Here is a 27,571-nt window from a genome sequence, read left to right on the forward strand (position 1 = left end):
AGTCAGACATCAGCTGATGGGAGGTCAGTTAGACATCAGCTGATGGGGGTCAGTTTGACATCAGCTGATGGAGGTCAGTTTGACATCAGCTGATGGGGGTCAGTTAGACATCAGCTGATGGGAGGTCAGTTAGACATCAGCTGATGGGAGGTCAGTTAGACATCAGCTGATGGGAGGTCAGTTAGACATCAGCTGATGGGGGTCAGTCAGACATCAGCTGATGGGAGGTCAGTTAGACATCAGCTGATGGGGGTCAATTTGACATCAGCTGATGGGGGTCAGTTAGACATCAGCTGATGGAGGTCAGTTAGACATCAGCTGATGGGGGTCAGTCAGACATCAGCTGATGGGGGTCAGTTTGACATCAGCTGATGGGGGTCAGTCAGACATCAGCTGATGGGGGTCAGTTAGACATCAGCTGATGGAGGTCAGTCAGACATCAGCTGATGGGAGGTCAGTTAGACATCAGCTGATGGGGGTCAGTTAGACATCAGCTGATGGGGGTCAGTCAGACATCAGCTGATGGGGGTCAGTTTGACATCAGCTGATGGGAGGTCAGTTTGACATCAGCTGATGGGAGGTCAGTTAGACATCAGCTGATGGAGGTCAGTTAGACATCAGCTGATGGAGGTCAGTTAGACATCAGCTGATGGGGGTCAGTCAGACATCAGCTGATGGGGGTCAGTTAGACATCAGTTGATGGGAGGTCAGTTAGACATCAGCTGATGGGAGGTCAGTTAGACATCAGCTGATGGAGGTCAGTTAGACATCAGCTGATGGGGGTCAGTCAGACATCAGCTGATGGGGGTCAGTTAGACATCAGCTGATGGGGGTCAGTCAGACATCAGCTGATGGGGGTCAGTTAGACATCAGCTGATGAGAGGTCAGTTAGACATCAGCTGATGGGGGTCAGTTAGACATCAGCTGATGGGGGTCAGTCAGACATCAGCTGATGGGGGTCAGTTAGACATCAGCTGATGGGGGTCAGTTAGACATCAGCTGATGGGGGTCAGTTTGACATCAGCTGATGGGAGGTCAGTTTGACATTCTGCTGATGGGAGGTCAGTTAGACATCAGCTGATGGAGGTCAGTTAGACATCAGCTGATGGGAGGTCAGTTAGACATCAGCTGATGGGGGTCAGTTAGACATCAGCTGATGGGGGTCAGTCAGACATCAGCTGATGGGGGTTAGTTTGACATCAGCTGATGGGAGGTCAGTTTGACATCAGCTGATGGGAGGTCAGTTAGACATCAGCTGATGGAGGTCAGTTAGACATCAGCTGATGGAGGTCAGTTAGACATCAGCTGATGGGGGTCAGTCAGACATCAGCTGATGGGGGTCAGTTAGACATCAGCTGATGGGAGGTCAGTTAGACATCAGCTGATGGGAGGTCAGTTAGACATCAGCTGATGGAGGTCAGTTAGACATCAGCTGATGGGGGTCAGTCAGACATCAGCTGATGGGGGTCAGTTAGACATCAGCTGATGGGGGTCAGTCAGACATCAGCTGATGGGGGTCAGTTAGACATCAGCTGATGGGAGGTCAGTTAGACATCAGCTGATGGGGGTCAGTTAGACATCAGCTGATGGGGGTCAGTCAGACATCAGCTGATGGGGGTCAGTTAGACATCAGCTGATGGGGGTCAGTTAGACATCAGCTGATGGGGGTCAGTTTGACATCAGCTGATGGGAGGTCAGTTTGACATTCTGCTGATGGGAGGTCAGTTAGACATCAGCTGATGGAGGTCAGTTAGACATCAGCTGATGGGGGTCAGTTAGACATCAGCTGATGGGGGTCAGTTAGACATCAGCTGATGGGAGGTCAGTTAGACATCAGCTGATGGGAGGTCAGTTAGACATCAGCTGATGGAGGTCAGTTAGACATCAGCTGATGGGGGTCAGTCAGACATCAGCTGATGGGGGTCAGTTAGACATCAGCTGATGGGGGTCAGTTAGACATCAGCTGATGGGGGTCAGTTAGACATCAGCTGATGGGAGGTCAGTTAGACATCAGCTGATGGGGGTCAGTTAGACATCAGCTGATGGGGGTCAGTTAGACATCAGCTGATGGGGGTCAGTCAGACATCAGCTGATGGGGGTCAGTTAGACATCAGCTGATGGGGGTCAGTTAGACATCAGCTGATGGGGGTCAGTTTGATATCAGCTGATGGGAGGTCAGTTTGACATCAGCTGATGGGAGGTCAGTTAGACATCAGCTGATGGGGGTCAGTTAGACATCAGCTGATGGGAGGTCAGTTTGACATCAGCTGATGGGAGGTCAGTCAGACATCAGCTGATGGGGGTCAGTCAGACATCAGCTGATGGGGGTCAGTCAGACATCAGCTGATGGGGGTCAGTCAGACATCAGCTGATGGGGGGTCAGTTAGACATCAGCTGATGGGGGTCAGTTAGACATCAGCTGATGGGAGTCAGTTAGACATCAGCTGATGGGAGGTCAGTTAGACATCAGCTTGAACTAGACATTGCCCCTAACCACAGATTTAGGATCAGATTACCCTCAATCCTAATCTTAACCATTAGGGGGGTTAAATGATATATGACCTGAGACCTGGGGTTAGGGGCAACTCTTACCTTCCACTAGGTATCCTGACAGAGGTATGGCCTGTGGCTTTAGGAAATGGCTGTGGGGTTGTCCCTAAGTACAGATCTAGGATCAGATTCCCCAATCCTAACCTTAACCATTAGTGGGGAAAATACAAAACTGACCCAACTTCAGCCTACACCAGGGAAATCCATGGAAAGCCTGTTCTAAAGGCCATGACACTGAACATTTTTCGGGAGCACGGTCCAGCTGAACATGAAGAAATCAAAGGTGAATCTTATCACACAGACACTGGGCTGTGTTATTGTTCAGAATGTGAAAGCACAGAATGAGAAGTCTAGATGCAGCCAGACCGACATTGTGGTCAGGGCTGAGAGAGAATCTGAAGTATGCTGAACCTCTCCAACTCCCTAAAACACTCTCCCAACTCCTCTCTGCTCACTTGCTTTACAGACTCCCAACTCCTCTCTGCTCACTTGCTCACTTGCTTTACAGACTCCCCACTCCTCTCTGCTCACTTGCTTTACAGACTCCCAACTCCTCTCTGCTCACTTGCTTTACAGACTCCCAACTCCTCTCTGCTCACTTGCTTTACAGACTCCCAACTCCTCTGCTCACTTGCTTTACAGACTCCCAACTCCTCTCTGCTCACTTGCTTTACAGACTCCCAACTCCTCTCTGCTCACTTGCTTTACAGACTCCCAACTCCTCTCTGCTCACTTGCTTTACAGACTCCCCACTCCTCTCTGCTCACTTGCTTTACAGACTCCCAACTCCTCTCTGCTCACTTGCTTTACAGACTCCCAACTCCTCTCTGCTCACTTGCTTTACAGACTCCCAACTCCTCTCTGCTCACTTGCTTTACAGACTCCCAACTCCCTAAAACACTCTCCCAACTCCTCTCTGTTCACTTGCTTTACAGACTTCCACTCCTCTCTGTTCACTTGCTTTACAGACTCCCAACTCCTCTCTGCTCACTTGCTTTACAGACTCCCAACTCCTCTCTGCTCACTTGCTTTACAGACTCCCAACTCCTCTCTGCTCACTTGCTTTACAGACTCCCAACTCCTCTCTGCTCACTTGCTTTACAGACTCCCACTCCTCTCTGCTCACTTGCTTTACAGACTAGCACGATCTTATAGCACGATCTTATAGCACAATCTTATAGCACGATCTTATAGCACGATCTTATAGCACGATCTTATAGCACGATCTTATAGCACGATCTTATAGCACAATCTTATAGCACGATCTTATAGCACGATCTTATAGCACGATCTTATAGCACAATCTTATAGCACGATCTTATAGCACGATCTTATAGCACGATCTTATAGCACGATCTTATAGCACAATCTTATAGCACGATCTTATAGCACGATCTTATAGCACGATCTTATAGCACAATCTTATAGCACGATCTTATAGCACGATCTTATAGCACGATCTTATAGCACAATCTTATAGCACGATCTTAGCTGTCAAGCACCCTGCTCCTGACCAATGAGCTGGGAGACAGTTTTATTATTATTATGCTGGTGGCCGTGTTGCCGTGGGTGATGATATTCCTGCTTTATGAATCTGAGACGGTCATGTGGTCAGCAGGAGAAGCCCCAAAGTAGGTTAAAACAACAGTGGACTTGCTATCTGTTACGGCTGTACTTGGACCTGCCCAAAGGCAGACATACCAGTGTTTTCTGCTTTGGGGAAAGGATCTGAAATCAGTGCTAAAGTGCATCACAGTACTTTAAAGTGGCGTCCTCCACTGACAGAGGACCTCCTCCATTTCCATTCAGGTCCAGACCTCTTGATAGAGGCTGTAGTAAGTTATTATGACATACAGGATAGTATTGTTCCTTAGCTTGTCCTACTGTGGGGGGATGGATGGATGGGTGGGTGAGTGGGTGGATGGATGGATGGATGGATGGTGGGTGAGTGGGATGGATGGGAGGGTGGGTGAGTGGGTGAGTGGGGGGATGGATGGGTGGGTGGGTGAGTGGGTGGGGGGATGGATGGGATGGGTGAGTGGGTGAGTGGGGATGGATGGATGGGTGGGTGAGTGGGGGGATGGATAGATGGATAGATGGGTGAGTGGGGGGATGGATAGATGGATGGATGGGTGAGTGAGTGAGTGAGTGAGTGAGTGAGTGAGTGAGTGAGTGAGTGAGTGAGTGAGTGAGTGGATGGATGGATGGATGGATGGATGGGTGGGTGAGTGGGTGGATGGATGGATGGGAGGGTGGGTGAGTGGGTGAGTGGGGGGATGGATGGGTGGGTGAGTGGGGGGATGGATAGATGGATGGATGGGTGAGTGGGGGGATGGATAGATGGATAGATGGGTGAGTGGGTGAGTGGGTGAGTGGGGGGATGGATAGATGGATAGATGGGTGAGTGGGTGAGTGGGGGGATGGATAGATGGATGGATGGTTGAGTGAGTGAGTGAGTGAGTGAGTGAGTGAGTGAGTGAGTGGGGGGATGGATAGATGGATGGATGGTTGAGTGAGTGAGTGAGTGAGTGAGTGGGGGGATGGATATATGGATAGATGGGTGAGTGAGTGAGAGCTTGGTGTTCCTTCTCCAGCCCCTCTCAGACACATCCATTAGAGCTTGCTGTTCCTTCTCCAGCCCCTCTCACACACATCAATTAGAGCTTGCTGTTCCTTCTCCAGCCCCTCTCAGACTCATCAATTAGAGCTTGCTGTTCCTTCTCCAGCCCCTCTCAGACACATCAATTAGAGCTTGCTGTTCCTTCTCCAGCCCCTCTCAGACACATCAATTAGAGCTTGCTGTTCCTTCTCCAGCCCCTCTCACACACATCAATTAGAGCTTGCTGTTCCTTCTCCAGCCCCTCTCAGACTCATCAATTAGAGCTTGCTGTTCCTTCTCCAGCCCCTCTCAGACACATCAATTAGAGCTTGCTGTTCCTTCTCCAGCCCCTCTCAGACTCATCCATTAGAGCTTGCTGTTCCTTCTCCAGCCCCTCTCAGACACATCAATTAGAGCTTGCTGTTCCTTCTCCAGCCCCTCTCACACACATCAATTAGAGCTTGCTGTTCCTTCTCCAGCCCCTCTCAGACTCATCCATTAGAGCTTGCTGTTCCTTCTCCAGCCCCTCTCAGACACATCAATTAGAGCTTGCTGTTCCTTCTCCAGCCCCTCTCAGACTCATCAATTAGAGCTTGCTGTTCCTTCTCCAGCCCCTCTCAGACACATCAATTAGAGCTTGCTGTTCCTTCTCCAGCCCCTCTCAGACTCATCCATTAGAGCTTGCTGTTCCTTCTCCAGCCCCTCTCAGACACATCAATTAGAGCTTGCTGTTCCTTCTCCAGCCCCTCTCACACACATCAATTAGAGCTTGCTGTTCCTTCTCCAGCCCCTCTCAGACACATCAATTAGAGCTTGCTGTTCCTTCTCCAGCCCCTCTCACACACATCAATTAGAGCTTGCTGTTCCTTCTCCAGCCCCTCTCAGACACATCAATTAGAGCTTGCTGTTCCTTCTCCAGCCCCTCTCACACACATCCATTAGAGCTTGCTGTTCCTTCTCCAGCCCCTCTCACACACATCAATTAGAGCTGGCTGTTCCTTCTCCAGCCCCTCTCAGACTCATCAATTAGAGCTTGCTGTTCCTTCTCCAGCCCCTCTCACACACATCAATTAGAGCTTGCTGTTCCTTCTCCAGCCCCTCTCACACACATCAATTAGAGCTTGCTGTTCCTTCTCCAGCCCCTCTCAGACACATCAATTAGAGCTTGCTGTTCCTTCTCCAGCCCCTCTCACACACATCAATTAGAGCTTGCTGTTCCTTCTCCAGCCCCTCTCACACACATCAATTAGAGCTTGCTGTTCCTTCTCCAGCCCCTCTCACACACATCAATTAGAGCTTGCTGTTCCTTCTCCAGCCCCTCTCACACACATCAATTAGAGCTTGCTGTTCCTTCTCCAGCCCCTCTCACACACATCAATTAGAGCTTGCTGTTCCTTCTCCAGCCCCTCTCACACACATCAATTAGAGCTTGCTGTTCCTTCTCCAGCCCCTCTCAGACACATCAATTAGAGCTTGCTGTTCCTTCTCCAGCCCCTCTCACACACATCAATTAGAGCTTGCTGTTCCTTCTCCAGCCCCTCTCACACACATCAATTAGAGCTTGCTGTTCCTTCTCCAGCCCCTCTCACACACATCAATTAGAGCTTGCTGTTCCTTCTCCAGCCCCTCTCAGACACATCAATTAGTGCTTGCTGTTCCTTCTCCAGCCCCTCTCACACACATCAATTAGAGCTTGCTGTTCCTTCTCCAGCCCCTCTCAGACACATCAATTAGTGCTTGCTGTTCCTTCTCCAGCCCCTCTCACACACATCAATTAGAGCTTGCTGTTCCTTCTCCAGCCCCTCTCACACACATCAATTAGAGCTTGCTGTTCCTTCTCCAGCCCCTCTCAGACTCATCAATTAGAGCTGGCTGTTCCTTCTCCAGCCCCTCTCACACACATCCATTAGAGCTTGCTGTTCCTTCTCCAGCCCCTCTCAGACACATCAATTAGAGCTTGCTGTTCCTTCTCCAGCCCCTCTCACACACATCAATTAGAGCTTGCTGTTCCTTCTCCAGCCCCTCTCAGACACATCAATTAGAGCTTGCTGTTCCTTCTCCAGCCCCTCTCAGACACATCAATTAGAGCTTGCTGTTCCTTCTCCAGCCCCTCTCAGACACATCAATTAGAGCTTGCTGTTCCTTCTCCAGCCCCTCTCAGACACATCCATTAGAGCTTGCTGTTCCTTCTCCAGCCCCTCTCAGACACATCAAAGAGATGGGCGTGGCAGCTGAAGCATTAATGCTCCACTTGTCTCCAACATCTAAAGGATTCTCTCATTAAAGTTGTTAAAAGATTCTCTTTGGAGTGATGCTCTGATTGGACTGATGTATCTCCTGGCTGTAACCCAAATGGCACACTATTCCCTAATGAGTGTAGTCCTTTTGACCAGGGCCCACCAGGGCCATTAGTAGTGCACCATGTAGGGAATAGGGTTTCATTTGGGATGCAGACTGGTCGATTCTAGAACATCAATCACATGCCAATTAGGACAGGACACATGAGGAATGGAAATGTCTGGCAAACTTACATTCTTTGAGTGAACGATTGATCCCCTTTAACGGACAGCTCTTAAATGGATAGTTCACTAGTATAACACTTCTAAGGTGTGATAAAAAAGGTATCTTTGAGTGATCTCTTTATGTGGGCACCTCTCTGCCATACAGTGGCTGTGGAGTCTGGTTGTAGTCTAGGACCTAGGTCTAGGCTGGATCCTATCTATTGGACCTTCATAATGGGCTTCTATCTCCATGTAGACCGTAATGAACTGGAGAGGTCTCAGAACCCACATGTGTCTCTTAGGGTTTTGCAAAATTACTGGGGGTTTTGAGAAAGTTACAAAAATGTTGCAACCCTCGTGTCCATCTAGACACTGTCCTCCTATATTTTGCTGATGTGGACCTCAATCAATAACTTATCCAAAGTTATTACACATCAGGATTAGAGGACTTTGCTTCAGACCCGTAACAGCAGCAGCACTGGCTAACCGTTGAGTCGGCAGATTTTATTGTCCCCTGCTGACTGTGTTAGTCTCAAGATTTCAAAGCAGGCCGTAATTTGTCTCAGTATGACTCAGAAACAAGTTGGGGCTGTCCCAAATGGCCCCCTATTCCCTACAAAGTGGACCACTGTTGACCAGAGCCCTATGGACCCTGGTCAGAAGTAGTGCACTATAAAGGGACTAGGGTGCCATTTGGGCTGCAACTTAGTGCTCAACTTAGTCTTTTGGGTTCAAAGCAGTTTTGTGTTTGTCTCAATATTGTTCTTGTTATTGCTTTTCTTCTCTGGTGACTGTGGTATAGGCCACTGCAAAGGGAGGAAGGGAGTTGTCTTTATTGCTCTTCATCAATACCTCTTTTATTGCTGTCTGGGTGGGATGTGCATGGTGATGAGACTGATGACAGAAGGTTAAGGGAGTTAGTCAGTACTGTTGTTGTTCGCCCTATGGGTTTGGGCTATTAGTTTCAATATGGGTTTTCTTTGTTAAGCGTTCTGTGACAAATACACTAATTTCTGAAAATAGTGCTATTCAAATGACATTTGATTGATAAGTTGTTTGTGAGATATCACATTACAGCGTGAGGGAGAAGCACATGTCGCCTTCAGGCTTGCTTTTATATGAAGGAGTTTCTTCCTCAGCTTTATTTTGTTCTCCAATCTTTGAGAATGACCTTGTCTTAGAAACACTGCTATTCAAATGGCGATTGGTTGATACGTTGTTTGCGAGATTTCACTTTGAATACAGAAAGAAATCTTTCCCTGTCCGTTGTATATGCTGCTCTCACATGCCTACAGACAGATATCCATTTGTCCACAGACAGATATCCATTTGTCCACAGACAGATATCCATTTGTCCACAGACAGATATCCATTTGTCCACAGACAGATATCCATTTGTCCACAGACAGATATCCATTTGTCCACAGACAGATATCCATTTGTCCACAGTGAAGAGTGAAGTGCAAAGAATCAGCAGTGAAAGAATCATTCCGATTTAAGTTCCTTGGCCTCCGATTGGTCAGAAGTTGGCCTGGTTGCCATGTGCCCTCTGTCAAGCCTGCGTTGTCATGGACACAGTAGGGTCTAAGTGGGAAGGCTGCCCATGCCTGTAGAGTGGTTATCTGTCACATTACAGGGTGATAGAGTGTAGGGACATCTGTACCAGATGCTTGAGAGATGAAGTGGAGGAGGGAGAGAGGGATTGAAGAGGAGCAGTCTAAAGAGAGGGGTCAAAGAGGAGCAGAGGGAGAGGAGGATTGAAGAGGAGGAGAGGAAGTGGGAGAGGAGGGTTGAAGAGGAGGAGAGGAGGTGGGAGAGGAGGGTTGAAGAGGAGGAGAGGAGGTGGGAGAGGAGGGTTGAAAAGGAGGAGAGGAAGTGTCAGGACCCGGTGCGAGAAACAGTCACTAAATCGGCAGAACCCAGAAGATGAGGCAGACACAGCAGTACTAGAGATGGTGGTTTAATAAAAAATAGATAACTTCCAAAATACAAAGAAAATCCACAAAGTGGTAAAAACAGCAAGGGAAAAAACAAACCTAAAAGACTAATCCAAAATACAAAAGAACAAAACCAGAGAACCTCTGGAAAATCCAACAAGAGAAAAATATATGTTCACAACAAGGCTTGGGCTGGGGCTGGGTGCTAACATACAAACACTGAGCAAGGAACTAAGGAACACACAGGGATTAAATACTAACAAGGGAACGACATACAGGTGCAAACAATAATAGAGCAAGGGAAAAACAAAAGGTACAAAAAAGGTGCAATGGGGACATCTAGTGACAAAAAAACAGAACAGTCCTGGCCAAAACCTGACAGAATCCCCCTCCTAGGAACGGCTCCTGACGTTCCTACCAGCCTTCTCAGGGTGGAGGGCCCTGAACTGACGAATGAGGTCAGGGTCCAGTATGTCCTTGGCAGGAACCCAGGAGCGCTCCTCGGGACCGTAGCCTTCCCAGTCCACCAGATACTGCCAGGACCGCTGCACCCGGCGGGAGTCCAGTATCCGGTGGACGGTATAAGCCGACTGGCCTCCGATGACACGGGGCGGAGGGGGAGGTCTGCCTGCCGGAATAAGGGGAGAAAAAACAACAGGTTTTAATAAAGAAATGTGAAATGTGGGATTGATTTTAAGGGATCTGGGTAAGTGCAGGCGAAAAGTAACGGGATTGACTCTCCTGGCAATCTTAAAGGGTCCGATGAATCTCTGGGACAGCTTGCGAGACTCCACCCGTAGCGGTAAGTTTTTTGTTGAGAGCCATACTCTCTGGCCGGGGTACAGGGTAGGACCGGGACGGCGACGTCTGTTGGCTTGTCGTTGGTACTGCTGAGAGGAACGCAGAAGATTAAGACGGGCCTTCTTCCACGTAAGCCGACAGCGTCTGATGAACCTCGAGGCTGAAGGCACTCTGACTTCTGCCTCCTGGTCCGGGAACAATAGAGGAGCATAGCCAAACTGACACTCGTGCGGGGATATACCAGTGGAGGAGGAGCACAAGGTGTTGTGCGCGTACTCAGCCCAAACAATGAAGGATGACCATGTGGATGGGTTGTTGGAAACCATACATCTGAGGGTGGTTTCCAGCTCCTGATTCATCCTCTCAGTTTGGCCGTTGGACTCCGGATGGTACCCTGAAGATAAACTGGCCGTGGCCCCTATGAGTTGGCAGAAGGCCTTCCAAAACCTTGAGGCGAACTGGGGACCTCTGTCGGAAACCATATCTTGCGGGATGCCAAAGACTCGGAACACATGGTTAATCACCAACTCAGCTGTTTCCTTGGCAGAAGGTAATTTGGTCAAGGGAACAAACCTGGCCGCCTTAGAAAACCTGTCGATGATGACTAGGATCGTAGTATTACCATGGGACGGAGGAAGGCCAGTAATAAAGTCCAGCGAGATATGGGACCAGGGTCGGTGGGGAATAGATAAAGGGTGAAGGAGTCCTTGAGGGCGGAGGTGAGAAGATTTGCCCTGGCAGCACACGGAACAGGCCTTGACGAAAGTGGCAACGTCTTCTTTTATGGTGGGCCACCAGAACTTACGCTGGATGAACTCCAAGGTGCGACCTACGCCCGGGTGACAGGTGAGGCGAGAGGAGTGCCCCCACAGAAGGACTTGGGACCTTGCTGCCTTGGGAACAAACAACCGATTAGCAGGACCTCCTCCAGGGCCCGGTTCGATGGCTTGAGCTTGTTTCACGGTATCCTCCACTTGCCACGAGATCGGAGCCACGATCTTAGCGGCAGGAAGAACAGTCATGTCAGTATCTTCTCGAATGGCAGGAGAGTAGACTCGTGACAAGGCATCCGGTTTGAGATTCTTCGACCCGGGTCTATAGGTGAGAATAAACTGGAATCGGCTGAAGAAAAGAGACCATCGAGCTTGTCTGGAGTTCAACCGCTTCGCCTGCTGGATATACTCCAGATTTTTGTGGTCCGTAAGCACTTGAAACGGTTGAGAAGCCCCCTCGAGCCAGTGTCTCCATTCCTTCAATGCCATCTTAACCGCTAGGAGTTTACGATCCCCCACATCGTAATTCCTCTCGGCCGGGGTAAGCCGGTGAGAGAAGAAGGCGCAAGGATGAAGCCTCTTGTCTTCACCCCTCTGAGACAGGACAGCTCCAACACCAACCTCTGATGCGTCTACCTCCACCACAAAAGGTTCATCCGCCGTCGGTAGTGTCAGGATGGGAGCAGAGAGGATGCGCTGCTTGAGTCCTTGGAAGGCCGTCTCAGCTTCTCTTCCCCACAGAAACCTTGTGTTGCCACCCTTGGTTAAATCTGAGAGAGGGGCTGCCACCGAGCTGAAGTTCTTGATGAACTTGCGGTAGAAGTTAGTGAAGCCCAGGAAACGCTGAACTTCCTTAACGGACTTGGGGGTGGGCCAATCTGCTACCGCCCCTACCTTCTTGGGGTCCATCTGGACTCGACCGGGTTCCACTACAAATCCCAGGAACTGTACTCGAGAGGAATGGAATTCACACTTTTCCGGCTTAACGTACAAATGGCTGTCTAGGAGGCGTTTGAGCACTTGTCTGACATGCTTAGTGTGTTCTTGAAGGGAGCTCGAAAAGATGAGGATGTCATCCAAGTAAACAAACACGAAAATGTTAAGCATATCCCTAAGCACATCGTTTATGAGCGCTTGGAACACAGCCGGGGCGTTGGTCAGGCCGAAGGGCATCACCAAGTATTCGTAGTGACCAGTAGGCGTGTTGAAAGCGGTCTTCCACTCGTCACCGGGTTTGATCCGCACAAGATGGTATGCGTTCCGCAGGTCAAGCTTAGTGAAGACCACTGCTTCCTGGAGCAGCTCAAAGGCTGTGGCCATAAGGGGTAGCGGGTAGCGGTTACGGACGGTTATGGCATTAAGTCCCCGGTAGTCGATGCAAGGACGTAATCCCCCGTCTTTTTTGGCCACAAAGAAAAACCCTGCTCCCGCCGGCGAGGTGGATGGACGCATGAGGCCTGCTGCCAGAGCGTCCTTGATGTAGGTATCCATAGCAGCTCGTTCGGGAGGAGATAGGGAAAAGATCCGACCCCTGGGGGGGCAGGTGCCCGGAAACAGGTCGATGGGGCAATCGTAAGGTCTATGGGGTGGTAGTTTGGTGGCCCTCTGTTTGCTAAATACCGGTTTGAGGTCATGGTAACACTCGGGAACTCGGGACAGGTCGATGGATTCTAGAGACTCGGGAGGGGAACTCGGGGAACTTGGGAAGATACAAGTGGCTTGGCACGTAGGACCCCACTGCTTGATAGTGCCCACAGACCAGTCGATGTGAGGGTTATGGCTGTGAAGCCAGGGGTATCCAAGGACGAGAGGGAACTCGGAACACGAGGTCAGATGAAAGTTCATCACTTCCTGGTGTTGGGAAACTGAAAGACGCAAGGGGGTAGTGACACGAGTGACAAGTCCAGATCCCAAAGGGCTTCCATCCAACGTAGTAACCCTTATGGGGTCACTTAGAGGTTCAGAGGGAACGCCATTCTCCTTCGCCCAGACACCATCCATGAAGTTACCTGCGGCTCCAGAGTCTACCAAGGCTTGAAGGGGAAGCTCGTGGTTGTCCCAGGAAAGGGTAACTGGAATGAGCAGGCGGGAGTTGGATGGATGAGAGGAGGTTATGTTTCCCGTTACCGTCCTCCCAGGCCTGCACGGGAGAGTGCGTTTTCCCTGGAGCCCGGGACACGTGGAGAGGAAATGGCCCGGTTTGCCGCAATATAGACAGCATCGCTCCCTCATCCGGCGGTCTCTCTCAGCCTGGGAGATGCGTCCAACCTGCATGGGTTCCGGTGGAGTCAGCGGGGATAAAGGTGGAGACTCGGAGCTGGGACCGATAGGAGCTAGGGTGAGAGATCTACGGTTGAGCTCTCTCTCTCTCAGACGCTGGTCTATGCGTGAAGCCAACTTGATCAGGGACTCGAGGTTGTCCGGTGGTTCCCGAGTGACCAGTTCATCTTGGATGGTGTCGGAAAGACCCTTCAAAAAGCACACTGTGAGCGCCTCGTCATTCCAGCCACTCGCTGCTGCCACCGTGCGGAACTGGATGGCATAGTCCGTCACGCTGCGCCGACCTTGGCGGAGAGTCAGGAGCTGTTTGGCTGAGTCAGGACCGCTGGTAGGACCTTGAAACACTCGCTTGAATTCTTCAGCAAAGGTAGAGTAGCTGGCACAGCAGGGACTTTGGGCATCCCACACAGCAGTAGCCCAGGCTAGGGCTTTTTCCGACAGCAGGGTGATGATATATGCTATCTTGGACCGGTCGGTGGGAAATGACGAGGGTTGCAGCTCGAAGGAGAGAGAACATTGGGTGAAAAACCCCTTACAACCACTCGGATCACCTGAGAACCGTTGGGGAGGCGGCAGACGAGGTTCAGCCAGGGGGTTAACTGCCACGGGCACTTGAATCTGATGAACTGGAGCAGAAGCGGTTGCAGGAGAAAGTTGATCAGAAATCTGCTTTATGGAAGTCATCATCTCCGACAGAAATTGAGAATGTCCAGCCATTAAGGCCTCTTGCTGAACCAGAACAGCTTCGTGACGTTGGACAGTCCCCTCGTGGTGGGACAGCATGGGAAAAAAGTCCTGGGTACTGGCTGCCTCTGGGTTCATTTTAAGGGCTCAGTGTTTCTGTCAGGACCCGGTGCGAGAAACAGTCACTAAATCGGCAGAACCCAGAAGATGAGGCAGACACAGCAGTACTAGAGATGGTGGTTTAATAAAAAATAGATAACTTCCAAAATACAAAGAAAATCCACAAAGTGGTAAAAACAGCAAGGGAAAAAACAAACCTAAAAGACTAATCCAAAATACAAAAGAACAAAACCAGAGAACCTCTGGAAAATCCAACAAGAGAAAAATATATGTTCACAACAAGGCTTGGGCTGGGGCTGGGTGCTAACATACAAACACTGAGCAAGGAACTAAGGAACACACAGGGATTAAATACTAACAAGGGAACGACATACAGGTGCAAACAATAATAGAGCAAGGGAAAAACAAAAGGTACAAAAAAGGTGCAATGGGGACATCTAGTGACAAAAAACCAGAACAGTCCTGGCCAAAACCTGACAGGAAGTGGAAGAGGAGGGTTGAAGAGGAGGAGTGGAAGAGGAGGAGAGGAAGTGGGAGAGGAGGGTTGAAGAGGAGGAGAGGTAGTGGGAGAGGAGGGTTGAAGAGGAGGAGAGGAAGTGGGAGAGGAGGGTTGAAGAGGAGGAGAGGAAGTGGGAGAGGGTTGAAAAGGAGGAGAGGAAGTGGGAGAGGGTTGAAGAGGAGTAGAGGAAGTGGGAGAGGGAGTTGAAAAGGAGGAGAGGAAGTGGGAGAGGAGGGTTGAAGAGGAGGAGTGGAAGAGGAGGAGAGGAAGTGGGAGAGGAGGGTTGAAGAGGAGGAGAGGAAGTGGGAGAGGAGGAGAGGAGGTGGGAGAGGAGGGTTGAAAAGGAGGAGAGGAAGTGTCAGGACCCGGTGCGAGAAACAGTCACTAAATCGGCAGAACCCAGAAGATGAGGCAGACACAGCAGTACTAGAGATGGTGGTTTAATAAAAAATAGATAACTTCCAAAATACAAAGAAAATCCACAAAGTGGTAAAAACAGCAAGGGAAAAAACAAACCTAAAAGACTAATCCAAAATACAAAAGAACAAAACCAGAGAACCTCTGGAAAATCCAACAAGAGAAAAATATATGTTCACAACAAGGCTTGGGCTGGGGCTGGGTGCTAACATACAAACACTGAGCAAGGAACTAAGGAACACACAGGGATTAAATACTAACAAGGGAACGACATACAGGTGCAAACAATAATAGAGCAAGGGAAAAACAAAAGGTACAAAAAAGGTGCAATGGGGACATCTAGTGACAAAAAAACAGAACAGTCCTGGCCAAAACCTGACAGAATCCCCCTCCTAGGAACGGCTCCTGACGTTCCTACCAGCCTTCTCAGGGTGGAGGGCCCTGAACTGACGAATGAGGTCAGGGTCCAGTATGTCCTTGGCAGGAACCCAGGAGCGCTCCTCGGGACCGTAGCCTTCCCAGTCCACCAGATACTGCCAGGACCGCTGCACCCGGCGGGAGTCCAGTATCCGGTGGACGGTATAAGCCGACTGGCCTCCGATGACACGGGGCGGAGGGGGAGGTCTGCCTGCCGGAATAAGGGGAGAAAAAACAACAGGTTTTAATAAAGAAATGTGAAATGTGGGATTGATTTTAAGGGATCTGGGTAAGTGCAGGCGAAAAGTAACGGGATTGACTCTCCTGGCAATCTTAAAGGGTCCGATGAATCTCTGGGACAGCTTGCGAGACTCCACCCGTAGCGGTAAGTTTTTTGTTGAGAGCCATACTCTCTGGCCGGGGTACTGCCAGCAGCATACCACCCTGCATACCACTGCTGGCTTGCTTCTGAAGCTAAGCAGGGTTGGTCCTGGTCAGTCCCTGGATGGGAGACCAGGTGCTGCTGGAAGTGGTGTTGGAGGGCCAGTAGGAGGCACTCTTTCCTCTGGTCTAAACAAAGATCCCAATGCCCCAGGGCAGTGATTGGGGACACTGCTCTGTGTAGGGTGCCGTCTTTCGGATGGGACGTTAAACGGGTGTCCTGACTCTCTGAGGTCATTAAAGATCCCATGGCACTTATCGTAAGAGTAGGGGTGTTAACCCCGGTGTCCTGGCTAAATTCCCAATCTGGCCCTCAACCATCACGGTCACCTAATAATCCCCAGTTTACAATTGGCTCATTCATCCCCCTCCTCTCCCCTGTAACTATTCCCCAGGTCGTTGCTGCAAATGAGAACGTGTTCTCAGTCAACTTACCTGGTAAAATAACGGTAAATAAACAGGGTAGGACCGGGACGGCGACGTCTGTTGGCTTGTCGTTGGTACTGCTGAGAGGAACGCAGAAGATTAAGACGGGCCTTCTTCCACGTAAGCCGACAGCGTCTGATGAACCTCGAGGCTGAAGGCACTCTGACTTCTGCCTCCTGGTCCGGGAACAATAGAGGAGCATAGCCAAACTGACACTCGTGCGGGGATATACCAGTGGAGGAGGAGCACAAGGTGTTGTGCGCGTACTCAGCCCAAACAATGAAGGATGACCATGTGGATGGGTTGTTGGAAACCATACATCTGAGGGTGGTTTCCAGCTCCTGATTCATCCTCTCAGTTTGGCCGTTGGACTCCGGATGGTACCCTGAAGATAAACTGGCCGTGGCCCCTATGAGTTGGCAGAAGGCCTTCCAAAACCTTGAGGCGAACTGGGGACCTCTGTCGGAAACCATATCTTGCGGGATGCCAAAGACTCGGAACACATGGTTAATCACCAACTCAGCTGTTTCCTTGGCAGAAGGTAATTTGGTCAAGGGAACAAACCTGGCCGCCTTAGAAAACCTGTCGATGATGACTAGGATCGTAGTATTACCATGGGACGGAGGAAGGCCAGTAATAAAGTCCAGCGAGATATGGGACCAGGGTCGGTGGGGAATAGATAAAGGGTGAAGGAGTCCTTGAGGGCGGAGGTGAGAAGATTTGCCCTGGCAGCACACGGAACAGGCCTTGACGAAAGTGGCAACGTCTTCTTTTATGGTGGGCCACCAGAACTTACGCTGGATGAACTCCAAGGTGCGACCTACGCCCGGGTGACAGGTGAGGCGAGAGGAGTGCCCCCACAGAAGGACTTGGGACCTTGCTGCCTTGGGAACAAACAACCGATTAGCAGGACCTCCTCCAGGGCCCGGTTCGATGGCTTGAGCTTGTTTCACGGTATCCTCCACTTGCCACGAGATCGGAGCCACGATCTTAGCGGCAGGAAGAACAGTCATGTCAGTATCTTCTCGAATGGCAGGAGAGTAGACTCGTGACAAGGCATCCGGTTTGAGATTCTTCGACCCGGGTCTATAGGTGAGAATAAACTGGAATCGGCTGAAGAAAAGAGACCATCGAGCTTGTCTGGAGTTCAACCGCTTCGCCTGCTGGATATACTCCAGATTTTTGTGGTCCGTAAGCACTTGAAACGGTTGAGAAGCCCCCTCGAGCCAGTGTCTCCATTCCTTCAATGCCATCTTAACCGCTAGGAGTTTACGATCCCCCACATCGTAATTCCTCTCGGCCGGGGTAAGCCGGTGAGAGAAGAAGGCGCAAGGATGAAGCCTCTTGTCTTCACCCCTCTGAGACAGGACAGCTCCAACACCAACCTCTGATGCGTCTACCTCCACCACAAAAGGTTCATCCGCCGTCGGTAGTGTCAGGATGGGAGCAGAGAGGATGCGCTGCTTGAGTCCTTGGAAGGCCGTCTCAGCTTCTCTTCCCCACAGAAACCTTGTGTTGCCACCCTTGGTTAAAGCTGAGAGAGGGGCTGCCACCGAGCTGAAGTTCTTGATGAACTTGCGGTAGAAGTTAGTGAAGCCCAGGAAACGCTGAACTTCCTTAACGGACTTGGGGGTGGGCCAATCTGCTACCGCCCCTACCTTCTTGGGGTCCATCTGGACTCGACCGGGTTCCACTACAAATCCCAGGAACTGTACTCGAGAGGAATGGAATTCACACTTTTCCGGCTTAACGTACAAATGGCTGTCTAGGAGGCGTTTGAGCACTTGTCTGACATGCTTAGTGTGTTCTTGAAGGGAGCTCGAAAAGATGAGGATGTCATCCAAGTAAACAAACACGAAAATGTTAAGCATATCCCTAAGCACATCGTTTATGAGCGCTTGGAACACAGCCGGGGCGTTGGTCAGGCCGAAGGGCATCACCAAGTATTCGTAGTGACCAGTAGGCGTGTTGAAAGCGGTCTTCCACTCGTCACCGGGTTTGATCCGCACAAGATGGTATGCGTTCCGCAGGTCAAGCTTAGTGAAGACCACTGCTTCCTGGAGCAGCTCAAAGGCTGTGGCCATAAGGGGTAGCGGGTAGCGGTTACGGACGGTTATGGCATTAAGTCCCCGGTAGTCGATGCAAGGACGTAATCCCCCGTCTTTTTTGGCCACAAAGAAAAACCCTGCTCCCGCCGGCGAGGTGGATGGACGCATGAGGCCTGCTGCCAGAGCGTCCTTGATGTAGGTATCCATAGCAGCTCGTTCGGGAGGAGATAGGGAAAAGATCCGACCCCTGGGGGGGCAGGTGCCCGGAAACAGGTCGATGGGGCAATCGTAAGGTCTATGGGGTGGTAGTTTGGTGGCCCTCTGTTTGCTAAATACCGGTTTGAGGTCATGGTAACACTCGGGAACTCGGGACAGGTCGATGGATTCTAGAGACTCGGGAGGGGAACTCGGGGAACTTGGGAAGATACAAGTGGCTTGGCACGTAGGACCCCACTGCTTGATAGTGCCCACAGACCAGTCGATGTGAGGGTTATGGCTGTGAAGCCAGGGGTATCCAAGGACGAGAGGGAACTCGGAACACGAGGTCAGATGAAAGTTCATCACTTCCTGGTGTTGGGAAACTGAAAGACGCAAGGGGGTAGTGACACGAGTGACAAGTCCAGATCCCAAAGGGCTTCCATCCAACGTAGTAACCCTTATGGGGTCACTTAGAGGTTCAGAGGGAACGCCATTCTCCTTCGCCCAGACACCATCCATGAAGTTACCTGCGGCTCCAGAGTCTACCAAGGCTTGAAGGGGAAGCTCGTGGTTGTCCCAGGAAAGGGTAACTGGAATGAGCAGGCGGGAGTTGGATGGATGAGAGGAGGTTATGTTTCCCGTTACCGTCCTCCCAGGCCTGCACGGGAGAGTGCGTTTTCCCTGGAGCCCGGGACACGTGGAGAGGAAATGGCCCGGTTTGCCGCAATATAGACAGCATCGCTCCCTCATCCGGCGGTCTCTCTCAGCCTGGGAGATGCGTCCAACCTGCATGGGTTCCGGTGGAGTCAGCGGGGATAAAGGTGGAGACTCGGAGCTGGGACCGATAGGAGCTAGGGTGAGAGATCTACGGTTGAGCTCTCTCTCTCTCAGACGCTGGTCTATGCGTGAAGCCAACTTGATCAGGGACTCGAGGTTGTCCGGTGGTTCCCGAGTGACCAGTTCATCTTGGATGGTGTCGGAAAGACCCTTCAAAAAGCACACTGTGAGCGCCTCGTCATTCCAGCCACTCGCTGCTGCCACCGTGCGGAACTGGATGGCATAGTCCGTCACGCTGCGCCGACCTTGGCGGAGAGTCAGGAGCTGTTTGGCTGAGTCAGGACCGCTGGTAGGACCTTGAAACACTCGCTTGAATTCTTCAGCAAAGGTAGAGTAGCTGGCACAGCAGGGACTTTGGGCATCCCACACAGCAGTAGCCCAGGCTAGGGCTTTTTCCGACAGCAGGGTGATGATATATGCTATCTTGGACCGGTCGGTGGGAAATGACGAGGGTTGCAGCTCGAAGGAGAGAGAACATTGGGTGAAAAACCCCTTACAACCACTCGGATCACCTGAGAACCGTTGGGGAGGCGGCAGACGAGGTTCAGCCAGGGGGTTAACTGCCACGGGCACTTGAATCTGATGAACTGGAGCAGAAGCGGTTGCAGGAGAAAGTTGATCAGAAATCTGCTTTATGGAAGTCATCATCTCCGACAGAAGTTGAGAATGTCCAGCCATTAAGGCCTCTTGCTGAACCAGAACAGCTTCGTGACGTTGGACAGTCCCCTCGTGGTGGGACAGCATGGGAAAAAAGTCCTGGGTACTGGCTGCCTCTGGGTTCATTTTAAGGGCTCAGTGTTTCTGTCAGGACCCGGTGCGAGAAACAGTCACTAAATCGGCAGAACCCAGAAGATGAGGCAGACACAGCAGTACTAGAGATGGTGGTTTAATAAAAAATAGATAACTTCCAAAATACAAAGAAAATCCACAAAGTGGTAAAAACAGCAAGGGAAAAAACAAACCTAAAAGACTAATCCAAAATACAAAAGAACAAAACCAGAGAACCTCTGGAAAATCCAACAAGAGAAAAATATATGTTCACAACAAGGCTTGGACTGGGGCTGGGTGCTAACATACAAACACTGAGCAAGGAACTAAGGAACACACAGGGATTAAATACTAACAAGGGAACGACATACAGGTGCAAACAATAATAGAGCAAGGGAAAAACAAAAGGTACAAAAAAGGTGCAATGGGGACATCTAGTGACAAAAAACCAGAACAGTCCTGGCCAAAACCTGACAGGAAGTGGAAGAGGAGGGTTGAAGAGGAGGAGTGGAAGAGGAGGAGAGGAAGTGGGAGAGGAGGGTTGAAGAGGAGAGGTAGTGGGAGAGGAGGGTTGAAGAGGAGGAGAGGAAGTGGGAGAGGAGGGTTGAAGAGGAGGAGAGGAAGTGGGAGAGGGTTGAAAAGGAGGAGAGGAAGTGGGAGAGGGTTGAAGAGGAGTAGAGGAAGTGGGAGAGGGGGTTGAAAAGGAGGAGAGGAAGTGGGAGAGGAGGGTTGAAGAGGAGGAGTGGAAGAGGAGGAGAGGAAGTGGGAGAGGAGGGTTGAAGAGGAGGAGAGGAAGTGGGAGAGGAGGAGAGGAGGTGGGAGAGGAGGGTTGAAAAGGAGGAGAGGAAGTGGGAGAGGAGGTTTGAAGAGGAGAGGAAGTGGAAGAGGAGGATGGAAGAGGAGGAGAGGAAGTGGAAGAGGAGGGTTGAAGAGGAGGAGAGGAAGTGGGAGAGGAGGGTTGAAGAGGAGGAGAGGAAGTGGGAGAGGAGGGTTGAAGAGGAGGAGAGGAAGTGGAAGAGGAGAGGAAGTGGGAGAGGAGGGTTGAAGAGGAGGAGAGGAAGTGGAAGAGGAGGAGAGGAAGTGGGAGAGGAGGGTTGAAGAGGAGGAGAGGAAGTGGGAGAGGAGGGTTGAAGAGGAGGAGAGGAAGTGGGAGAGGAGGGTTGAAGAGGAGGAGAGGAAGTGGGAGAGGAGGAGAGGAAGTGGGAGAGGAGGATTGAAGAGGAGGAGAGGAAGTGGGAGAGGAGGGTTGAAGAGGAGGAGAGGAAGTGGGAGAGGTGGGTTGAAGAGGAGGAGGGGAGGAAGTGGGAGAGGAGGAGAGGAAGTGGGAGAGGAGGATTGAAGAGGAGGAGAGGAAGTGGGAGAGGAGGAGAGGAAGTGGGAGAGGAGGATTGAAGAGGAGGAGGAGAGGAAGTGGGAGAGGAGGCGAGGAAGTGGGAGAGGAGGAGAGGAAGTGGGAGAGGAGGGTTGAAGAGAGTACCATCTTCCTCTTGTCAGAAGCTTCTTGCAGTGTTTAAACTGATGTCGTTAAGTATACCATGTACTGTTTTTACAGATACACTTGAGTAATGTATGTATACATATTATTACATTGTTATTATTACTATAATTACATGGGATCTGATTTTCATGTTTGTCTGTATCTCATGTTCTACTTCAAATGTTTTCATGTGACCCAATAGACTTCTGCAATGTGTTTGTGTGTGACATGTTTTTTAGACCAGATAACTGGGGGATTCACAGATCTCTCTCATCTTGCCTTTTCCAATGCACTAAACAGAAACAAGAACGATAAACATTGCTTTAAGTTCACAACAACACATGGATAAGTCTCATACTGTTTGGCATTCCCATGCCCAAGCTGTGTGGCTTTTGTGGCTTTTGATTCACAGTTGTCCAGTATTGTCATTGCCCAAGCTAAGCACTCATCTTCTCTGAGAACAAAACATCTTTCCACAGTGTTTGTCCACGCAGATAAACAACCTTAACAGACAACAGATTAACCAAACAATACCTCCCCATCCAATAGTTTGGTTTCTGCAGAGGTGTGTGTGTGTGTGTGTGCGTGTGTGTGTGTGTGTGTGTGTGTGTGTGTGTGTGTGTGTGTGTGTGTGTGTGTGTGTGTGTGTGTGTGTGTGTGTGTGTGTGTGTGTGTGTGTGTGTGTGTGTGTGTGTGTGTGTGTGTGTGTGTGTGTGTGTGTGTGTGTGTGTATGTGTGTGTGTGTGTGTGTGTGTGTGCAAGCCATGCTAGAAACAAGCTCCAGATATATGCTGGAAAATAGGTTTGATTTAACTAAATCCATGGAATGACATGGCCCTTCTTCCACTAGCGGGGATATCTCATGGGTGTTCTTACAAGTTACAGTTCAGACAGTTCAGACAAATGTAAATGGCTGTTACTTTAATGGAATTGATATCCTCCCAGATAGAGTTCCAACATCCCACTAACTTTATCAAAATTCCCAGGTTTTGGTCCTCCTGGTTGGAGGACTCCAGGAATCGTAAAACCAGGATTTCTGGAAAACCAGGGACTTCGGGGAAAGTTACCGGAATTTTGCAACCCTACTGCCAGTCTACTGTGTTATGAACTTAAAAGTCTTGAAATACTTATTGAAAGTCTTCAAGGAGAGAGGGAACCATGGCAACAACAGTATCGATCATGAGTATTGATCTGGAGAGTCAGGAACAATCGTGTCGCCAACATCATCAGTGTAAGATGCATAAACAATGCCTTCCCCAAACTATTCAGACCCCTTGACTTTTTCCACATTTTGTTACGTGACGGCCTTATTCTAAAATGTTCAATTAAAATGAAAAACATAAAATTCCTCAATCTACACACAATAACCCATAATGACAAAGCGAAAACAGGTTTTTGAAATTTTTGCACATTTATTAAAAATAAAAAACAGAAATACCTTATTTACATAAGTATTCAGACCCTTTGCTATGAGACTCGAAATTGAGCTCAGGTGCCTCCTGTTTCCAATGATAATTCTTGAGATATTTCTACAACTTGATTGGAGTTCACATGTGGTAAATTTGATTGATTGGACATGATTTGGAAATGCACACACCTGTCTATTTAAGGTCCCACAGTTGACAGTGCCTGTCATAGCAAAAACCAAGACATGAGGTCGAAGGAATTGTCCCTTGAGCTCCGAGACAGGAAGGGGAAGGGTACCAAAAAATGTCTGCAGCGTTGAAGGTTCCCAAGAACACTGTGGCCTCCATCATTCTTAAGTGGAAGAAGTTTGGAACCACCAAGACTCTTCCTAGAGCTGGCCGCCCGGCCAAACTGAGCAATCGGGGGAGAAGGGCCTTGGTCAGGGAGGTGACCAAGAACCCATATGGTCTCTCTGACAGAGCTCCAGAGTTCCTCTGTGGAGATGGGAGAACCTTCCAGAAGGACATCCATCTCTGCAGCACTCCACCAATCAGGGCTTTATGGTAGAGTGGCCAGATGGAAGCCACTCCTCAGTAAAAGGCACATGACAGCCCGCTTAGAGTTTGCCAAAAGGCACCTAAAGACTCTCAGACCATGAGAAACAAGAATCTCTGGTCTGATGAAACTAAGATTGAACTCTTTGGCCTGAATGCCAAGCGTCACGTCTGGAGGAAACCTGGCACCATCCCTACAGTGAAACATGGGGGTGGCAGCATCATGCTGTGGGGATGTTTTTCAGCGGCAGGGACTGGGAGACTAGTCAGGGTCGAGGGAAAGATGATAATAAGACTTTATAAGAAGATCATCCATGCTTTATAATGCATTATAACCAGATCATAATGCATTATAACCAGATCATAATGCATTATAAACACATCATAATGCATTAACCACATCATAATGCATTATAACCACATCATAATGCATTAACCACATTATAATGCATTATAACCACATCATAATGCATTAACCACATCGTAATGCATTATAACCATATCATAATGCATTGACCACATCATATTACATTGACCACATCATGATGCATTATAACCACATCATAATGCATTGGCCACATCATAATGCATTATAACCACATCATATTGCATTATAACCCGATCATATTGCATTAACCACATTATAATGCATTATCGCATCATAATGTATTATGACGGTTGGCTTTATAGTAGTGTTACCCAATCTGTTGTTACTAAGGTCTCTCACACAGTTTCGCTAGATGTGGTGTTACAGCACAAAGGCTGTAGTTAATCATGCATCTCTGATGAGAACTGAAGTTAGTGTGTGCAGCGAGTCCTCCTTAAAGGGGAAGTTCAGTCTTTTACAATTTAACATATTCATAGATTTTTAAGAATATATCTTATAAATGTTTTGTAAGCTTAGTTCAACTGTTGTACCTCATCATAACCCAAAATATAAGCTTGTTTTACTCCATTGTTTGGAAACAATGCAATTGTAAACAAATACTGTACAGCCTCAAAACATAGGAAAACTATACTTTTATCTCATGGATGGTCAGTCCTTGCATCCATACCTCTGTCTATGAATTTGATGATGGTTACATTTCTCCAGCCCCGTCCCTCAGCTGTTTACCAAATCAGTGACTTTAATAATGTTTACATATTTTTGCTTTACTCATATGTATATACTGTATTCTATTCTACCGCATTTTAGTCTATGCCACTCCGACATTGCTCATCCTAATATTTATATATTCCTTAATTCCATTATTTTACTTTAGGTTGTGTGTATTGTAGGTATTGTTGTGAATTGTTAGATATTACTGCACTGTTGGAGCTAGAAACACAAGCATTTCACTACACCCGCAATAACATCTGCTAAACATGTGTATGTGACAAATATCATTTGATTTGATTTGACCACTTTCTTGTTGTTTGAACTGCAGATTGCCCCTTTAATGTGGTCCATGAAGTCCTGTTGTTGCTGCAGTGATTTTACCATTGTTTATTCCACCACTCTTACGTAAACTAGCTGTGCCTTTTCTTTCCAATGGAAGACATTAGAGTTCCCATTGAGTCTGGAACGACTTAGCGAATGGGCCAACCCCGGACTTGTTCTCATAACATTGGTTAGAGTACTGAAACTATTTCATTTAAGATGATTAGGCCTAATAGAACTCCTGGTCATAGAGTATGTGGTGGTGGTATCTTCCAGAGGACTGGGGTAAGTTAAAGCAGAGGGAGAGAAGAAATAAAGAGAGGTAGTGAGAAGTGTGTTTGTTTGAGAGAGAAACTTCATGGCATCTCAGAATGGCCATCTTTACTTTACGTCTCTATCTGTCAGTCTGTCATCCATCTTTACTTAAAGGGTTAGTTCACCCAAATCACAACATTACAAAATGTGTTTTCTTATGTGTTTCCAGTTATGGAGAGAAGTGCTTCACACTGGTTTTATTTACCTTGCTACTGTTACCAACCGCTAACGTATTAAGCATTTTCTAACCCAAAACGAATAGATGCTGTGTCATGCCCAAATGAAAGTATCTGTAAGGGATTCTTTAGCTCAACGACTGTATAATGGAATGTCTACTGTAGCTGGCATTGTCTCTGTTCTTGTCCCTGTCAGCTTGGCTTGTTAAGATGCAGTAAGCCTAGCCTGGGACCACATCTGTTGTGTTGTCTTGTTAAGATGCAGTAAACCTAGCCTGGGACCACATCTGTTGTGTTGTCTTGTTACGATGCTCTAAACCTAGTCTGGGACCACATCTGTTGTGTTGTCTTGTTAAGATGCAGTAAACCTAGCCTGGGACCACATCTGTTGTGTTGTCTTGTTAAGATGCAGTAAACCTAGCCTGGGACCACATCTGTTGTGTTGTCTTGTTAAGATGCAGTAAACCTAGTCTGGGACCACATCTGTTGTGTTGTCTTGTTAAGATGCAGTAAACCTAGCCTGGGACCACATCTGTTGTGTTGTCTTGTTAAGATGCAGTAAACCTAGCCTGGGACCACATCTGTTGTGTTGTCTTGTTAAGATGCAGTAAACCTAGCCTGGGACCACATCTGTTGTGTTGTCTTGTTAAGATGCAGTAAACCTAGTCTGGGACCACATCTGTTGTGTTGTCTTGTTAAGATGCAGTAAACCTAGCCTGGGACCACATCTGTTGTGTTGTCTTGTTAAGATGCAGTAAACCTAGCCTGGGACCACATCTGTTGTGTTGTCTTGTTAAGATGCAGTAAACCTAGTCTGGGACCACATCTGTTGTGTTGTCTTGTTAAGATGCAGTAAGCCTAGCCTGGGACCACATCTGTTGTGTTGTCTTGTTAAGATGCAGTAAACCTAGCCTGGGACCACATCTGTTGTGTTGTCTTGTTACGATGCTCTAAACCTAGCCTGGGACCACATCTGTTGTGTTGTCTTGTTAAGATGCAGTAAACCTAGTCTGGGACCACATCTGTTGTGTTGTCTTGTTAAGATGCAGTAAACCTAGCCTGGGACCACATCTGTTGTGTTGTCTTGTTAAGATGCAGTAAACCTAGTCTGGGACCACATCTGTTGTGTTGTCTTGTTAAGATGCAGTAAACCTAGCCTGGGACCACATCTGTTGTGTTGTCTTGTTAAGATGTAGTAAACATAGCCTGGGACCACATATGTTGTGTTGTCTTGTTAAGATGCAGTAAACCTAGTCTGGGACCACATCTTTTGTGTTGTCTTGTTACGATGCTGTAAACCTAGCCTGGGACCACATCTGTTGTGCTGGTGTGTTGTCTTGTTAAGATGTAGTAAACATAGCCTGGGACCACATCTGTTGTGTTGTCTTGCAAACTCCTAGGGGTTTGGTGTGATCTGGGACCAGGCTATGGTGGAACAGCAAATAATAATCAATCATGTGTGTGTCTCTGTCCCCTGTGCTAGTGAGGAAGAAGGAGAAGAGGCAGAAGGGAGTGGAGGAGGGCCGTAGAAGGAGGAACGCCATCCATCTGAATGGGTTGTATACGGTAGAGACGGTGGTGGTGGCAGACTCAGACATGGTGCAGTACCACGGAGCAGAGGCCGCGCAGAGATTCCTGCTCACCGTCATGAACATGGTAAGGATGCTTGACACGCTCATATGCATGTATACATGAACACACACACACACGCACACACACACACACACACACACACACACACACACACACACACACACACACACACACACACACACACACACACACACACACACACACACACACACATTATGTTATTCTATCGTCGTGGAGACCTAAAATTCATTTCCATTCAAAATCCTGTTTTCCTTAACCCCTAACCCTTACCATAATCCTAATCTTAACCCTAACCCTAAACCACTAACCCCT

At 48.9% G+C, this 27,571-nt stretch overlaps 1 protein-coding gene across 2 annotated transcripts in view; it reads left to right on the forward strand.

Annotated features, from left to right (window-relative positions):
- adamts17 (ADAM metallopeptidase with thrombospondin type 1 motif, 17) overlaps positions 1 to 27,571 on the forward strand; it is a 218,506-nt gene that overhangs the window by 23,635 nt on the left and 167,300 nt on the right. For both annotated transcript variants that reach the window (XM_071400845.1, XM_071400846.1), the window contains exon 4: positions 27,129 to 27,301. In XM_071400845.1, the coding sequence (XP_071256946.1) occupies positions 27,129 to 27,301 (173 nt within the window). The remainder of the gene's footprint in view (positions 1 to 27,128; positions 27,302 to 27,571) is intronic.

The sequence above is a fragment of the Salvelinus alpinus genome, chromosome 5, assembly GCF_045679555.1.
Source record: "Salvelinus alpinus chromosome 5, SLU_Salpinus.1, whole genome shotgun sequence".
In the NCBI taxonomy this organism is placed as follows: domain Eukaryota; kingdom Metazoa; phylum Chordata; class Actinopteri; order Salmoniformes; family Salmonidae; genus Salvelinus; species Salvelinus alpinus.